Source organism: Aphelocoma coerulescens, chromosome 25, assembly GCF_041296385.1.
Source record: "Aphelocoma coerulescens isolate FSJ_1873_10779 chromosome 25, UR_Acoe_1.0, whole genome shotgun sequence".
NCBI lineage: Eukaryota > Metazoa > Chordata > Aves > Passeriformes > Corvidae > Aphelocoma > Aphelocoma coerulescens.
The window spans coordinates 1089740-1101840 of record NC_091038.1 but is presented as its reverse complement, the minus strand read 5'-3'; the positions used below and the strand labels follow the sequence as shown (position 1 = coordinate 1101840).

Here is a 12101-nt window from a genome sequence, read left to right as displayed (position 1 = left end):
GGAGAAGGGAGGGGAGGGGGGGGCGTTGGGATTTGTGTTCTTTGTTTTCGTTGTTGACTTGCAGGTGAGACGCCGGAATTCCCGCTGGGTTTTCCCGGGAAAAGCCGGCTCAGCTTCAGGACTCCAGCGGGGCCGGGATGGAGGAATTCCAGGCGCAGCCTCGGGGTTATTCCCGCTGTTTTTAGATGGACGGGAATCTCCAGATCCGGGGGTTTTTCGGGGTTTTTTTTTCTTCACGGATGCGAGGCTTTCCCGGCCATCCAGGAGCTGGTTTGGTTTTTTTTTTTGGGAAAAGGGAGCTCGGGAATTTTGCACTGTCCATGGAGCAGGGGAAAGGATTCAGGAAGACTCGGAAAATCGGGATGGAGGCCGCGTTCCCGGTGGATTTCCGGGAAGGAAAACCCTGGAAAAATTTCCCTTTTCCCGCCTTTTTTTTGTTTTTTTTTTTCTTCTCTCTCGCAGAAGCCATGAGCAAAACTCTCCAAACTTTTCAGGGAACGGGAATGGGAACGGGATAACACAAAATTAACCGGATGCCTTTAATCCTAACGCATTAAAATGTTATTTTTTGGGTTTTTTTGCCCGGAGCGGGAATTTTTCCCCGCTCCGGAATCCGTGTGGGTGGAGTTGGGAATGCTTGGAAGGAAGATTGGACGCTGGAATGATTGTGGTGAGTCCCGGGAGCGGGAATGCCGGAATTCCCGCTGAGATTCCCAATGTTTGGATCCCCCTCCCCTTTGACTCATGCCTTAAACCACGTGGACTTTTGCTGGGAATTTTTCCCGGGAGCGCTCGGATTTCGCGGATCCTTCCGGATGCTTCTCGGTTTTTGGCGGGGGGGGGGAGGAAGTCCCAAATCTCCCGCTGTTGCCGTGCTGTAAATCCGCTCTTTCCCCACGCAGCAGAATTCCTTAGGCTCTGGATCGTGCTCCCAGCGGGATAAATCCGCAGGAAACGCAGCGACGGAGCCGAAGATTCCCAAGGATTCGCTCTCGGAGCACAGATTTTGGGAATTCTGGGAGCAGGAAGGGGGGAGGGGAAGAAATTCCCTGCCGGAACGAACCGGGAGCGATTCCCCGGCTTCCCAGCCCGGCCGGGCTCGGGATTCTTGGAATGTGGAGTTAAAAACCGGGGTGAGAAACCCCTGGATCATCCCAAAAATAAAAACAAACCCCGGAGAGGGCGCAAGGATGAACTCAGGAATTACACGAGGAGGCCTTTCCCGAAATTCCCGCCGCCGATCCCAAATCCAAGTGCCGGAGCCGTCGGGAAAAGGGCGGGGGGGGGGGGGGGGGAAATCCTGGATTTTTCCTTCCCCACCCCCCAAGCGTTGGATTCGAAATCCCACAGAAAAAAAGTCGGAATCGTTGTGGCTTTAAAAAAGGATTTTTGGGATGGGGGGTTTTTGGGAAGGGTGGGAATGTTGGTTTTTCCACAGCCATTGCACTGCAAAAAAAAAAAAAAAAAGGACAAAAAAAACAAAAAAAAAAGAATTAAAAACTGGGAGAGTTCAGGGAATTCCGGACTCAGGACGGCGGATCCGGCGCCTCGGGAATCCCAGATTTCCCAACGGAGCCCGGGAGGAAGAGGAAGGAAAAAAAAAAGAAGCAGGAAGAGGAAGGAAAAAAAAAAAAAAACCAGGAAGAGGATAAAAAACGTTTAGAAAGAAAAAAAAATCGGATTTAAAGGAAAAAAAAAAAAAAATTGAAAAAAAAAGTAAATCAAAATTTAAGGAAAAAATGTTTAGAAAAAGATAAAATTTTAAGGAAAAAATTCCTAAAATTCCAATGTGCCAAACTATTTAATAAAAAAAAAAAACCAAGAAAACCCTCGGGAAGTTGGGAATGGTTGGAATTCTCTCCTGGATAAATTGAACCCGGAGCATGATCCCGTTTTTTTCCAGCAGTTTTTTGGGCTTTGTTTTTGTTTGTTTGTTTTTTTTTCCATTTTGTTTCTTTTTTCGTAGCGAATCCGTAGGAAAAATGTAAAAAAAAAACAACAAAAAAACCACAAAAAAAACAACAAAACAAAAAACAAAACTTTTTGATGGGACGACCCCAGGGGGAATTTTTTTTTGGGAATTTCCCGTTGGGAGGAGGAAAAGGAGGAAAAATCCAACAGCATTAATGGGGTTGTCCCGGAGTTTTTTATTTATTCCGTAATTATGTTGGGTTTTTTTATTTTAAGCTGTTTTTCCGTTGGTTTCTCTCTCTCTTTTTCGTTTTGTTTTTTTTTTTGCATCCTGGTGGGATTGAAAAAAAAAAAAACCCAGGAATTTTCTCTCGGTTGGAATCATCAAATTCACGGAAAAACTTTGATTTTTTTAGCGCTTTTTCAAGAAATATTTACCGCTAGCAGGGTTGGTTTTTTTGGGGGGGGAGGGAAAGAAAAATCCTTTTTGAGGGATTTTGATTTTCCTGGTGCGAATCTTGCAGGAATCCCATCGGGAAAAGCCTATGGAATTTGGGATTGGGAGTGTGTCTTTGTACATACGGTGTAAAGTAGAGGAGAAAAAAAAAAAATAACAACAAACAAACAAAAAAAATCCAAATTTTGTGCCTTTAGAAAATTCCGATTTCTATAAATTCCAAGGAAAAAGGGTTGCATATATATATTATATATATATATGATGGAATGTTAGAGAAATATATGTATAATATACATATTTTTTCCAGAGGTATCCCATAGCTCCGTATTTTGTTATGGAAGTTGAGAAAAAAAAAAAAAAAAAAACACAGAAAAAAAAAAAAAAAGGAAAAAAAAGGATGAAAAATAAAAAAGTATTTTACCTCAAATTGAAAAAACGTTAAATAAAAACCTTTTAACAGACAGGTGCCGCTGGTTCTTACGGAGCTCGGGGTGGTTTTCCAAGGTTTTTTGTGGAGTTTGGGAGGTGGGAGGAGCCGAAATTTTGGAGAGGAGCATCCAGGAATTCCCTGGTCTGCCCTGGGTCCCAAAAGTTCCCAACGTTCTGGTGGCTCTTGGGGGGTTTTGTTTGTTTGGGGTTTTTCCAAGGTTTTCCCCAAGTTTGGGATCCGGGAGGTTCCAAACTTTTGGAGAGGAGAAACCGAAATGTCCCAGATCCCAAAAATTCCGGTGTTCCCAAAACTGGGGTGGTCCCACCTTCAGGGGTTTTGTTTGTTTGGTGTTTTTCCAAGGTTTTTATGGAGTTTGGGAGGCGGGAGGATCCCAAGTTCTGGGAAGGAGCAGCCAGGAATTCTCTGGATCCCAAAGATTCTGGTGTTCCCAAGGCTCTGGATCTGAAAATTCCCGGTGTTCCCAGGGCCCCGGTGCTTCTGTCTTTGGGGTTTTGTTTGTTTGGGGTTTTTCCAATGTTTTCCCAAGGCTTGGGATCCAGGATGGGTTCCAAATGGCATCTGCCTGGGCTCCATTTCCCCACATTTTCCCCAATTTCCCTCTGTTCCCTCTGGCCCCTCCCTCTCCTGGCTCCAAAGAGGATTTGGGAAAATCCTGAGGAGCTTTCAGGATTAGGATGGGGCTCAAGGGATGAAGGTGGCTCCATCCCAAACCCCAAATCCCAAATCCCAAATCTCGCTGCTCCCAGGGCCCCAGCAGCTTCTGGGGTGTCCCCCTGTCCCCATCCCGATATTCCAAAATCCCCTTTGCACATCCCGGCCTCGGGGACAGGGACGTGGCGTCCCCCCCACGATCCCGGGGGCTTTGTGGGGTCACCGGATTTGGGAACGGCGGGATCCCAGTCCCCAAACTGGTCCATTGTGGGGGGAACTGGTCCCTGCCCTTTGTAGGGGGGGCACATTCCCAGGAATGCTGAGCCTCTCCCGGGATCCGGCTGGGGGGTGACAAGGGGGGTCCAGGCAGATTCCAGAGGCTCCGGCAGTGGGGAGGGAGCCAGGATGGGAAAATCCTCCGGAATTCCCGCACAGCAGCCGGAGCCCCCCGGGAACGGGCAAGGGCCGGAGCCGCGGCCTGCGGGCACCGAGGGGTGGGCAGCGGGGAGGCCGTGGGGCTGGGATGGACATTCCGGCCTGGATGTGGGGCTGGGATGGACATTCCGGTGTGGATGTGGGGCTGGGATGGACATTCCGGCCTGGATGTGGGGCTGGGATGGACATTCCGGCCTGGATGTGGCCGTTCCAGGGGTGGACGTGGGGTTGGGATGGACATTCCGGCGTGGACGTGGGGCTGGGATGGACATTCCGGTGTGGATGTGGGGCTGGGATGGACATTCCGGCGTGGATGTGGGGCTGGGATGGACATTCCGGTGTGGATGTGGGGCTGGGATGGACATTCCGGCGTGGATGTGGGGCTGGGATGGACATTCCGGCCTGGATGTGGCCGTTCCAGGGGTGGACGTGGGGTTGGGATGGACATTCCAGCGTGGATGTGGCCGTTCTGGCGGTGGACGTGGGGTTGGGATGGACATTCCAGCGTGGATGTGGGACTGGGATGGACATTCCAGCATGGATGTGGCCGTTCTGGCGGTGGCCATGGGGTTGGGATGGACATTCCAGCGTGGATGTGGCCGTTCTGACGGTGGCCATGGGGTTGGGATGGACATTCCAGCGTGGATGTGGCCGTTCTGGCGGTGGACGTGGGTTTGGGATGGACATTCCAGCGTGGATGTGGCCGTTCTGGTGGTGGACGTGGGGTTGGGATGGACATTCCGGCCTGGATGTGGCCGTTCCGGTGGTGGACGTGGCCGTGTCCATCCCAGGGTGGGGTTGGGGCTTTGGGGTCGGGGGATGGGACGGAGCAGCCGCCGCTCGCTTCCTCATTCCCAGAGATTCCGGGAAAACGGTTCATTTTCGTTTTCACTTTTCCGTGTTTCCCACGCTGGGAATTCTCTGGGATGGGCCGGGGGGAGGGCAGGCGCTTTTGGGGACCCGCTGTGGCCTCTCCTCGTGTCACACGTGGGGACCGAGGGTGGCGAAGGTGGGGGGTCCTCGGGGGGATTTCGGGGCTGGCACCCCCCAATCCTGCTGTTCCCATGGGTGTCCCCACATCCCCGCTGTCCCCATGCTCCCCCCAAATCCCCCCTGTCCCGGTGTCCCCCCACAAGAGACCACCGTGTCCCCCTCAAACCCACGCTGTCCCCGGTGTCCCCCACATCCCCAGGACACCGTGTCCCCCTCAAACCCTCGCTGCCCCCAACGTCCCCCACATCCCCAGGACACCGCGTCCCCCTCAAACCCACGCTGTCCCTGACGTCCCCCACATCCAGATGTCCCCCCCAAATCCCCGCTGTCCCCCACACCAAGAGATCACCGTGTCCCCCACACATCCACACAGTCCCCGGTGTCCCCGAAGTCACTCTGTGTCCCCTCACACCCCCAAACCCACACAGTTCCCACACCCCGAGGTCACCCCGTGTGCCCTCACATCCCCAAACCCACACAGTCCCCACACCCCGGAGTCACCCCATGTCCCCTCACACCCCCAAACTCACACTGTCCCCGTGGTCACCCCGTGTCCCCTCACACCCCCAAACCCACACTGTCCCCGAGGTCACCTTGTGTCCCCTCACACCCCCAAACCCACACTGTCCCCGATGCCCCCGGCACCCCGAGGTCACCCTGTGTCCCCTCACACCCCCAAACCCACACTGTCCCCGAGGTCACCTTGTGTCCCCTCACACCCCCAAACCCACACTGTCCCCGATGCCCCCGGCACCCCGAGGTCACCCTGTGTCCCCTCACACCCCCAAACCCACACTGTCCCCGAGGTCACCCTGTGTCCCCTCACACCCCCAAACCCACACTGTCCCCGATGCCCCCGGCACCCCGAGGTCACCCTGTGTCCCCTCACACCCCCAAACCCGCACAGTCCCCGGTGTCCCCGAGGTCACCTTGTGTCCCCTCACACCCCCAAACCCACACTGTCCCCGATGCCCCCGGCACCCCGAGGTCACCCTGTGTCCCCTCACACCCCCAAACCCACACTGTCCCCGAGGTCACCCTGTGTCCCCTCACACCCCCAAACCCACACTGTCCCCGATGCCCCCGGCACCCCGAGGTCACCCTGTGTCCCCTCACACCCCCAAACCCGCACAGTCCCCGGTGTCCCCGAGGTCACCTTGTGTCCCCTCACACCCCCAAACCCACACTGTCCCCGATGCCCCCGGCACCCCGAGGTCACCCCGTGTCCCCTCACACCCCCAAACCCACACAATCCCCGCCACCCCGCACCCCCGCAAGTCTCCGCGTCCCCGTCCTCCCCCTCAGCGTCCCCGCCGTCCCCCCGCCCCCGCGGGCGCTGCCCCGCCGTGCCCGGCCAGGGGGGCCGGGCGAGCCCGGGGATTGGGAGCGGCCTCCAGGCCTCTCCCTCGGCCCGGCCCCCAACGCGGGCGGGGGAACCTCTCCCCCCACAGCCGGGCCGCCACCGAACCGGAGCTTTGGGGGGTCGGGGGGCCGGGGGGGGTCGGTCGGGGCCCCCCGAGGCCGCCGGGGCCGGGGATGGTGGCGGGGGCGGCCGGAGCGGGGCGGCGGCTCCGGGCGCCCTGACAGAGCCAGCACCATGAGCGTGAGGCCTCCGCAGGCCCTGGACAGGTACGGCCGTGAGGGGGGACCCCCGGAATGGGGAGGGGGACGGGGCCTTTGGGGGCAATTTAGGGGGGAAGGGGAAAGGGGAGGGGGTTTGGCTCGGGTGGAGCCCCCGCCCCATTTCTGGAGGGGAGGGGGACGGGGCTTTGGGGGGGGAAAGTCTGGGATTTTGGGGTCTGGGGGTTTCAGGGAGGGGGCTCAGCTCGGCCTGGAGCCCTCATCCCATTCCTCCGGGGGAAAGCGGCGGTTTGGGGTGAAATGCTGAGATTTTGGGGGTTTGGGGGGTTGGGGGAACGGGCTCAGCTCGCTCTGGATCCCACACCCCATTCCTGCAGTGATTTGGGGGGAAACGCTGGGATTTTGGGGGTCTGGGAGCTCTGGGAGGGGGCTCAGCCCGGTCCGGAGCTCTCGCCCCATCCCTTGGGGGAAAAACGATGATTTGGGATAAAACTCCGGGATTTCGGGGATTTTGAGTCTCAGGGAGGGGGCTCAGCTCCTTCTGGACCCCCCACTCCATCTCTGCAGCGTTCTGGGATAAAATCCTGGGATTTGGGGAGTTCCGGGGGGCTCAGCCCGCCCTGGACCCTCCCACCCCATCCCTGCAGCGTTTTGGGATAAAATGCTGGGATTTTGGGAATGGGGAGGGCTCAGCCCATCCCACATTTCCATAAATCTCTCGGGGGAGCAGCGTTTTGGGGTAAAATTCCAGGATTTTGGGAGGGGAGGGGGGAATATCCCAAGTCATTCTGATTTTTGGGATATTTCCAATGTCTTTCACTGGGAATTGTCTTTTCCCCGATTTATTTTGCTCCATTTTAAAGCAGATTTGGGAATTCTGTCTGAGATAAACCCCTGGAAAATCCCGATTTTTTTTTTTTTGGGGGGGTGGGGGGGAGTGTTTCAGGAATTTTGTCTGGGATAAACCCCTGGAAAATCTCATTTGTTTTGGGGGTGAATTTGGGAATTCTGTCTGGGATAAACCCTTGGAAAACCCTGAGGGTTTTTTTTCTGGGGATAAATTTAGGAATTTGGGTGAGGATTCACGGATTGGGATCCCTGCTCTAGCCACAGCATCTTTCCCACATGGATTTGGGTGGAAAACAAGGAATTTTGGGCCTGGAAAAAGCCGATCCTGGGAATTTCAGGATGGCTGCAGCATCACTTTTTCTGGGAACATCCCTGCTTGGAATCTTGTCCTTTTCCAGGGATTTTTTTTCCCCAGTTTGGGGTTAAAAACGTCTTTGGGGTGGGCTGGGCTGGATCCCACTTTTCCTCCATGGAAATTAATGGGAAAACCGGGATTTGGGGTGGTCCCAGGTGGAACGGGAGCTCTCCGGAGCGGGAATTCAGGAGCTGTTGGATTTCATTCCCAATCCCAATCCTGGCTGGAAAGGGGAGAAAAGGATCGGGATCAGGCCCAGAATTCCGAGCCTGGAATCCCCCTGGGGACCTGGATCCGCCTTGGGAATGATTCGGGAACGAGGAAATGTTAAAAGTGCTGAATTCCAGGAAAAAAAACCAAATGGGATCTTTTCCCCACCAAATTCCGGGGTTTTTTCCACTCCAGCAGCTCCTGCTTTTTCCAGCGCTGGGATGAGCAGAAATCCAGGGATTCCCAATCCATAGGGAGAGGGAAACCAGTACAAACCAGTACAAACCAGTCCGGATCGTCGGCTGGACTGGGAGATCCGGAAGGAGCCGGGAGTCGCCTCGGGAATGGGGTTTTCCATGGATTTGGGGGCTGCTCTGGTGTTCCCAAGGTTTTTATGGGAAAAGGAGCTGCTGGGAGAGAATTCCCAGGGAATTGTGGATCCCTGGGAATGCTGGATGGGGCTGGGATGGGGGAAAAGGTCCCTGGAATGGGATTTCCATCCCAAATTATTCCAGGATTCCTTGGGCTGCGTTGGACGGGATTTTAGGGATAAAGGCTGGATCCAGGTTATTCCATGGATTCCCCATTCCTGAGAGAGTGGGAATGTCCCTGGGATTGGATTTTTGGGGATCTTTGGGATTTTTTGGGATCTTTAAGGATTTTTTTCCATCCCAAAGCGTTCCAGGGCTGGCTTATTTGGGATTTTCAGGATAAATCCTGGATCCTGGCCCGGGTTATTCCATGGATTGCCCATCCCTGGGAGTGCCCAATTCCAGCTGGGATCCACCTGGGACAGGGAAAAGTGTCCCTGCCTCATCCCGGGAGCTTTAGGATCCCCCCAGCAATCCCGAAGAATCCCAAAGAATCCCAAGGATTCCCTTTCCCAGGCGTGGCTTTGATGGAGGGGAAAAGGTCAGGAACGGGAAAAAAGGATCCCCCCAGGATAGGGAATTCCCTGGATCCGGCATTCCCGGCCAAACCAGCTCGGCCACTTCCTGCTTTTCCAGGAGTGGCTTCCCGTTAATCATTACCCCGCTGGGAAGTCCTGGAGCTGGGATTTGGAGCAGCTTCCTGGAGAATTCCCGTGCAGAATTCCCAAAAAAAAACCCGGGGCGGGAACAGCGTTCTCCAGGCTGGGAAAAATTCCCGTTTCCCAGCGTTTGGGATCGCTCCAGGCGGTGTCATCCCGTGGGGATCCCTTCCCATCTCTTCCCAAAATATGTTTGGAATTCCCAGCTGGAAAATCTCATGGAAAACCTGGGATAAACCAGGGCTTGAAGGCAGGAAAATCGGGAAAAAATCCCATTTTCCATCGTTCCTGACCAATGGGTTCCCCATCCTGGCACTGGGAATTCCCTCTGCACCGTGGTTTTCCAAGGAAAAGTGGAATTCCAGGGGCAGCCTGGAGGGTTTTCCCATAAAATTCCCAAGTTTTTATGGAGCAGGATGTCGGGAATGCTGCGGGATGATGACGCAATTCCCGGGTTTTCCCTGAATCCCAAAATAATTCCAAGCTTTTCCCAATCCCTGCTGGGATTCCATGGGGTTTTTTTTGGGATCTGATCCCGCTGGGAATCTCCCACGGGAAATCCGAGCTCTCCGAGGAGCCGTGATTCCCGAAATGCCACAAATTTTTTTGGAAACAACTCAAAATTCCCGAGTCCTTTTCCCACAGGGAACGGGGATCTCCCAAATCCACAACGCTCAGAAAATCGGGAATGTGGGAACAGCTTTGATTCCCGAATGAATTAAAACTCCGGATCTCGGGGAAAGTTTTTTTTCCCACATTCCGGCAGAGTTCTGGGAGCAATTCCGGGAGTTTGGATCCCGCTGGAATTTCTCCTCGGATTTGCAACATGAGGCTCCCTCCCTGCCGGGGGCTGCGGCTCCGCGCCTTTCCCTGGAAAAACACCAGGAAAAACTGCGGGGAGAGGGGAGAAAAATGGGATTTTCCCCTCTTTTTATCCTGCCTTAAACCGGGTTTTTCCCGGGTTCCCGTGGGATTTTCCAGCTGGGAATTGCAGACGTGTTTTGGGAAGGAAGGCAGTGGTTGGAAAGGGTGGGAAATGGGATTTTCCCCCGTTTTTCCTGCCTTTAAACCCTGGGTTATCCCGGATTTTGGTGGGATTTTCCAGCTGGGAATTCTGAACCTGTTGTGGGAAGAGATGGGAAGGAACCCAGCGGCCCAAAATGTTGGAAAATGGGATTTTCCCCCATTTTTCCTGCTTTAAACCCTGGTTTGTGCTGGGTTTCCATGGGATTTTCCAACTGGGAATTCTGCAGCTGTTTTGGGAAGGAACTGGGATGGGGTGGCACTGCCTGGAGCGATCCCAAGTGTCAGAAAATGGGGATTTTTCCCTCTTTTCCTCCTTCCTTGAACCCATTTATCCCAGGTTTCTGTGGGATTTTCCAGCTGGGAATTCCAGAGCCACTTTGGGAAGGAGCCGGGATGGGCTGGCACAGGAGGATTCGGATTCCTCCCCTTCCCCCATCTCGGATGGATGGAAAACGATCCCACAGTTCCTCTGGAGCAGCTCCAGCCCCAGGATGTGCAGATTCCAGGGATTTCCTCCCACATCCCGGTGGGAACGGGGTGTCCGTCCCTTGGGAACGAGCTCGGAGCTGCTCCGGCTCCCTGGGATGGTGCCAGGGGGGAAGAAAATGGGGAAAACACGGGAAAAATCCCCGTTTTCCGAGGTTTGGGATCGCTCCAGGCTCTGTCAGCCTATGAGGATCCCTTCCCAAAATAGGTTTGGAAATCCCAGCTGGAAAATCCCATGGAAACCTGGGATAAACCAGGGTTTAAAGCAGGAAAAATGGGGGGAAAAAATCCCCATTTTCCAGCATTTCTGGCCACTGGGTTCCTTCCCATCTCTGCCCTCAACAGGTTCAGAATTCCCACCTGGAAAATCCCATGGAAACCTGGGATAACCCAGGGATTAAAGGCAGGAAAAAAACGGGAAAAATCCCATTTCCCACCCTTTCCAACCACTGCCTTCCTTCCCAAAACACGTCTGCAATTCCCAGCTGGAAAATCCCACAGAAACTGGGGAAACAGATCCAGCATTTCCCTGGGAACCCCCAAAATCCAGGATTTTTGGGAGCAGTGGGATGAGGCCTCAGGGCTGTGATTTTGGGGCAATTTTTGTAAAATTTTCCCATTTCCCGCTCAAATTTTTTGGGGAATTTCGCATTTCTGGGAGTTGGGAAGTGGGGAAATGGGGTGGGATCCCTCCGGAGCCGCCGCTGGAATGGGAATTGTAGGAATTGCCGTGGATTGGCCGCCCCTGAGGCAATTAAGGAGCTTTAATTAATCCCAATTAAACGACTTTTTTATAGCCTCATTAAGCCCTGGCTGCTCCCAGAGGGGCCGGAAAAGCCTCTGGATACCCTTGGGTCACCCCTGGGTGGGATTTTGGGATTCCTGGAATTGTGGTTTTTTAAGGGAAAACATCCCGGGAGCGCCGTAAATCCCGAAATTCTGGGATTTTTTGGGAAAAAAAGCGGATTTTTCCGTGCATAACAAAGGCTGACCTGGGGTTGTCCGTGGGATAATCCCGAGGGTTAATCCCGATCTCCCCTGGGGCAGGGATTGGCCGGGAACGTCCAGGGCAGTGTCCAGGTCTGGGGCCGCTGGTGGGAAAAGGGGATGGGAAGCGGGAAAGGAGCTGGGAATGGGGCTGGAAAAGGGAATGGAGAGTCCTGAGGGAGCTGGGGGGGCTCATCCCGGAGAAAAGGGAGATCCAGGGGGGATTTCAGGCTCTTCCAGGGGGGATTTGGGATCTGATCCCAGGGAACGGGGCCAGCACAAGAGGGAGTGGCCTTGATCTATGCCAGGTTGGAAATTTAGGGAAAAATCCTGGCATTTAGGTCAAAAATCCCGGGATTTAGGGCAAAAATCCCAGGGTTTAGGGGAAAAGGAATTCCTGGAGATTCCTCTGGCTGACCCAAGTGAGGATCGGTCCCAGCTCGGCCTCGCCGCTCCGTGGATTGGGATTTCCCAGAGTGGCCGGAGAGCGTGGCCGGCTGTCCTGGCAGTGCCCAGGGGTCGTCTCCGGCCATCCCTGCCCAGCCCTGAATTCCCAGCTCCCGTTCCCCATCCCAGGTTGAGCAGCCTCTCCTCATCCTTGGGCGATTCCCCCTCGGAGCGAAGGTCCCCCGGCCACACCCGGCAGCCCTCGGACGCCTCCGAGTCCACAGGTGGGAAT

The 12101-nt window shown here is 54.6% G+C and overlaps 1 protein-coding gene and 1 long non-coding RNA gene across 3 annotated transcripts in view; both read left to right on the top strand.

Annotated features, from left to right (window-relative positions):
• Positions 1-15: 15 nt before the first annotated feature.
• On the top strand, positions 16-2829 carry LOC138098669 (uncharacterized). Its single transcript, XR_011146635.1, has 2 exons — positions 16-670; positions 903-2829. It is a non-coding gene; the product is annotated as an uncharacterized lncRNA (long non-coding RNA).
• Positions 2830-6418: 3589 nt separating this feature from the next.
• Positions 6419-12101, top strand: part of LOC138098613 (rho guanine nucleotide exchange factor 11-like) — a 36496-nt gene continuing 30813 nt past the window's right edge. For both annotated transcript variants that reach the window (XM_068995267.1, XM_068995268.1), the window contains exons 1-2: positions 6419-6527; positions 11999-12093. In XM_068995267.1, the coding sequence (XP_068851368.1) occupies positions 6496-6527; positions 11999-12093 (127 nt within the window). In that variant the 5' untranslated portion in view covers positions 6419-6495. The remainder of the gene's footprint in view (positions 6528-11998; positions 12094-12101) is intronic.